This window comes from Apis dorsata, unplaced genomic scaffold (genome assembly GCF_000469605.1).
Source record: "Apis dorsata unplaced genomic scaffold, Apis dorsata 1.3 scaffold_157, whole genome shotgun sequence".
NCBI lineage: Eukaryota > Metazoa > Arthropoda > Insecta > Hymenoptera > Apidae > Apis > Apis dorsata.
Window position 1 is genome coordinate 135,505 of NW_006263447.1, and position 5,095 is coordinate 140,599.

Below are 5,095 nucleotides of genomic sequence, written 5' to 3' on the forward strand. Positions count from 1 at the left end.
TAAACCATTCATCTACGCAAACGTTCTTTCGCTACGATGTTTTTTGCACGAATTAAATCATTGATATTTCAATAATATTATCAATAACACTAAACATAATTATTTTTATCACTTATCTAACAAAATATATATTTATCTATAACTAGTACAGTATAATTAATATATAAACCAGTCGATTCTGTAAAATTATACGATTACATTATACAGTGATGCAACGTGACGCAGTAATTGACATGCCAAATTACGTTCAATAATTTATTGTATACGATGTTTAATTTAATTTATCTCTAGTCATTTCGAGTTTAGACGAAATTATCTAGCTCCCACGCAGATTGGCCGGTAATAGCGCTCGAATGAACACGATCAGAGATTTAATCATTTAATCGGGCTCGCACGATATGACACTCTTCGATTCATCCCGCTGGAAAATCTGTAGCACCCTTCGGAGGTGTCACAATAAAACAGCTCGTGGCTGGTGGCCACTTGACAACTAGGCTAGGGGCTTCTCAACCCCTAATGTATATTAAACAAGGCTCGTCTCTCCCCCTTTTTTTTTTACACCTCCCCCAGAATCCCCCGTTGACTCTGCGGGATTCGGCTAATAAGAATCTAATTGTTTGGGAACTTGGGAGAAAGAAACTTTTCGATGTAAAAAAATTTTATCGAGGAGATATTTTTTAAATATCAAACGTATTATAATTGGAAACTTTAATGGTAAATTTAATTTATGAAGAATCTTAGAATTGTTTTAAATAATTAAGAAAAGTAGAAAAATTTTACTCAATGTAGAATAAAATTTTCACATATATTCAATCTTTTTTTTTATTTATATTGATTTGTTTGTTGTTAATGTTATCTCTAATTTTTTTCATAATTAGAATGATTTTATAAGTGAAAATATATGAAATCATATATTTTATATCAGACTTACAGAAAAGTTTTAAGAAAAAAGATATTCTAGCAGATATGCATAATAATTTGATTCAAAGTGAACGAATCTACATAAAATAATATTTCGAACAATTTCTATATTAAATAAAAAAATAAATATATTAAGAAGTGGTTGTCTTATTCTACATTCATTTACAAGATTATTCTAAAATTCAAAATTAAATAAATTGATGGAATTAACGAACAATGAACAAGACATTGTTTACAAATATAAATAGAAATAATCTACATCAAAATCCGTTAAATCGAGAATTAATACACACGTATTGACGATCAAAATCGTTTATTTTGAAATTGAAAGATTATTTAAACTTATTTTAAATTTTTATTATATATATTTTATTGATTTAGTTTTTCATCTTTCTAATTATTCTATATAACGATAAACTAATGATAATGAATTAAAATAATTCTAAAATTCTTTATAAGCGTACAATAATCTTTATTTCGTTGTAACAAATAATTCTTACTATATCATACTAATTTTCCTAATTTTCCTTGAAAAATTATCCTTTTTTTTTATTATTACGCGATTATAGAAATACTCTATAAAATATATGTTAGAAAATATGTTAAAAGATGTTTTTAGATATTATTATTAGAATCACATGAAAAGGAAGAAATTTCGTTTCAACCACGAAATAATTTTACATAATTTTAGTTCACTTTTACTTTAACTCGTTTGAGAAACGGTTAATATAATTTTATAACTATGCATATCTATATATTCCAATTACAATTTTTTATACAATTTTTTTCATAGTGAACCGTGAACAATCAATATTTCTTTCTTCTCGTCCTGGTACCTAGGGGTTTAACAGCGACCTAAGGGTGTTTGGGGGGATGCTGGATACGCATGGAACAGTATGGGACGGTCCAGAGAGGAGCTCCACCCATGAGGCCTGCGCTCCGCCTTCGCAAAATTCATTTTCTCGGGGGTTGTACTACACTTTCTATTAGTTAAATCGTCCCGTTTGAACTCGCCAGTCGGTTTAAAATCACTAACGATCGTGTCCTTGAGAAAACTGTTGACATCCTTCAATTTTCGTTCTATTTTAAGTCAAGAGTGACACTTATATCAACGTGTCGCGCATCCCAAATGAGACAGTGTTAAAGTGAAAGTGAACTATAATAAACTTTCCAATAAAAATGGTAAGGATCTATCTTATTAATCATTCGTGTTAATAAATATTGACTATTTACGAGTGATTTTCGTTTTGAAAAATTATGACGAATTAATTTCTTCCACGAGTGTGCTTTCTTCAAAAAAAAAAATCTCGAAAAATTGTTCATCAAGATACGTGCTTTCCGAACATCCTTTCTTTTTCCTCTCATAATACGTTCAAATTAATTATAAAACATAATATAGCTGATCCGTGCCTATTAGCCTATTGAATGTCAGGGACGAAAGCTCGGAGAGAGGTTGCGATAAGAGCATCCTGTAGGCGCCTATTTAATCTAATTTTGTTCACGATAATTCATCCGGATTTCCCGCATCTTTTGTCACTCATCCTCTTCTCTCTCATCTCGATCACATTGAATTCACGTTATTATACTTGAACTCATCGCGCACGATCGTGCAGGTTTCGAAGGTGCGACGCGAAAAAGTCGGGACTAATATGATCCGAGCGAAGTCGAGACGATTAATTAATAAATTGCAGTCGATGCTGACGTACAATGGCTGCGGCGGAGGCACGGTAGACACGGAGAACGGTTCTCCAGCGGACTCGCTATTGTCCGTTGAAGGAGAACTGGCGGAGGAAGTCGGCGATTCTCCAGGCACGTCGAGGGACACGGAGGAGGAAGCGACGCTCTCGGATGAATTTTATTCCCATGACACCGACGAGGAAGAGGAGCAAGGAAAGAAACGGCGAGATCGAAACAATTCCGTGAGCAAAATTCTGTTAATTCATCTTAAATAGCGAATGATTATTCGATTATTTTATTCGGATCGTTGCGAGTTGTGAAATGACCGATTTTTCCCAAGTGTGTGAAATCAATCAATTTAATAGGTTTTACGTGTCGATTTAAAGATAATTGATATATGAGTTGTGTGTATAATTGTAATTAATTGCTTGATGATAACAACGAATTGGGTATTGCACGTGACGAATAACATCGAATTCGAGTGATTTTCTTATATAAATTTAAAATTTAATATGTGGATGTAAAAAAATACAAGTAACATTATATAATATATATAATAGATATATATAATATAATAGAATCTTTTAAAAAGATTACGTCACTGATTGAAAAATTTAAATTGACAAATACAAATATTAAAAATAAAGCAAGGAATTTTAATTTTGCTTTTTCATGGACATGTTATGAACATTTTTAAACAAAACTTTAATCAATATTGTTTTTAAGAGAATCATAAACAGTGAGTATTAAGAACTCGGTCATTTTATCTGCAACAATTTGTAATAATTGTCGAATTTTTATAAGAAAAATTGGAACGTTGAGCTACGATGATTCTTAAAATTAGTAATAATTTCATAGCTAGATGGTATTTCGTCTTCTGGAAGTGGTCTTCTTGGCTCGCCTACGTCTCGAGCAGGGACTCTAGGTGTTCGAAAATTGTTCACAAACAGTCGTGAACGTTGGAGACAGCAGAATGTTAGCGGAGCTTTCGCCGAGCTTCGAAAATTAGTCCCTACACATCCACCGGACAAGAAATTGTCGAAGAACGAGATCTTGCGTATGGCGATTAAGTAAGTTTTAAAACGAATCTAATGAACCTCTTAAACAATGAATAGGTAATTCTTCTACGTGGCTTGAACCAGCATGATCGCGTTTAATGACATAAATATATCTTCGCACAATATTTTTTTGACAAAGAATCTTATTCATACGATGAATTACTTAATAATTGTCAAAAATAACTTAATTATTGAAAATCGTATCTTTTATCACATTTAAAACGGTGAACATGCAATATTCATTATGCAACTTGATATGCTTAGTTAATTTCTATTTTAGTTTCAAAACAAAATTGTTTATTGCTCATTAAGATACGCGAATTTCACATTTCTCAATGCAAAACTCTCTAAAATTTTATATTTACCAGGTACATACAACTGCTAAGCAACGTTCTGGAATGGCAAAAGTCGCAAGAGCGAAACGAGGGGATGCAACACGAGGTCAGGATAAAATGCGAGCCCAATCTCAACGCTCAAAATTCAACGAGCCATCACGGAAAATCGACGGTATACTTGAAGCAAGAGAAACAAATGACCGAAAATCACGCATATAAAACGAGCTTCACCGGCCAGAAACAGTTACAGCATACGATTTCTCACATTGTGTGTGATAAAAATGGTAATAACTTGTTAATGATAGCGCCTTCTGGCCATAATGTACCGAATTCTGTTTGCAAAAAAAGTATAACACCGTCAATGACCGTTGCGCAAAATTCTCTTACGGCGAATCCATTGGGCAACGGAAGTCTAACGCGACCCCCTGGTTCACGATCTTCGATTTTTCCAAAGTCGCCTCAGATAAACGTACAGGTTGTAAGTAGCTCGAGTATTTTGACTTGTTCAAGCGTGCCTGTAACGAGCAACGCATCCACCGGAAGTGTAGCGAATTGCGGGCAGAAGAGAGTGTTGAAGATCGAGAAGGAGGAAGAGGAACAAATGTCCGGGCAAGGTAGAGATTGCAAAGGTTTGCCATCACCGGTGCACGGTGTGCTCACTAGGAAAAGAGTGAAGGTGACGTTCATTAAAGAATCGAGTTCAGGGTTTCGTAACGATTTTCGGAACGTCGAGCGGAAGTAAGGACGTATACGTATGAACTTTTAGGTATAATTCTTTTCGATCGATCGAAACCGTTTCGAAACGGAGAGACAATCGATCGGATATAAAGTAGTTTTAAGAGAGAACTTCAATTTTGAGACCTCGAGTTGTAAAAAAATTAGACTTTATTTGTTCATGATTTAAGAGATTTGTTTTAATATCGCATAATATTTTGACAATGCAATCTTAGTTAGATTGAATAGTTTTATTGTAGATATTGAGTATTGTAAATAGACTCTTTAATTATGTTCCTGTGTAATTAATCATTCTTAAAGAATATTTTTATTAGTTATTGAATCATATTACATGATTTATGTGTACGGCACATTATATTTTTTTTTTTT

The 5,095-nt window shown here is 33.2% G+C and overlaps 1 protein-coding gene and 1 long non-coding RNA gene across 3 annotated transcripts in view; both read left to right on the top strand.

Moving 5' to 3' along the window:
- LOC116185315 overlaps window positions 1-5,095 on the top strand; it is a 12,782-nt gene that overhangs the window by 4,012 nt on the left and 3,675 nt on the right. The window contains exon 2 of the long non-coding RNA XR_004150134.1: window positions 1,058-1,059. This is a non-coding gene — a long non-coding RNA (uncharacterized LOC116185315). The remainder of the gene's footprint in view (window positions 1-1,057; window positions 1,060-5,095) is intronic.
- Window positions 1,706-4,986, top strand: LOC102673983. 2 transcript variants are annotated; one of them, XM_006613579.2, is made up of 4 exons: window positions 1,706-2,103; window positions 2,613-2,840; window positions 3,457-3,668; window positions 4,025-4,986. In XM_006613579.2, exons 1-4 carry the CDS (start codon window positions 2,101-2,103, stop codon window positions 4,731-4,733), a joined length of 1,152 nt encoding a protein of 383 aa, XP_006613642.1. In that variant the 5' UTR covers window positions 1,706-2,100; the 3' UTR covers window positions 4,734-4,986. The 2 variants fall into 2 exon arrangements, with proteins under 2 accessions (XP_006613642.1, XP_006613641.1); XM_006613578.2 differs by lacking the exon at window positions 1,706-2,103 and having other exon boundaries at window positions 2,556-2,840.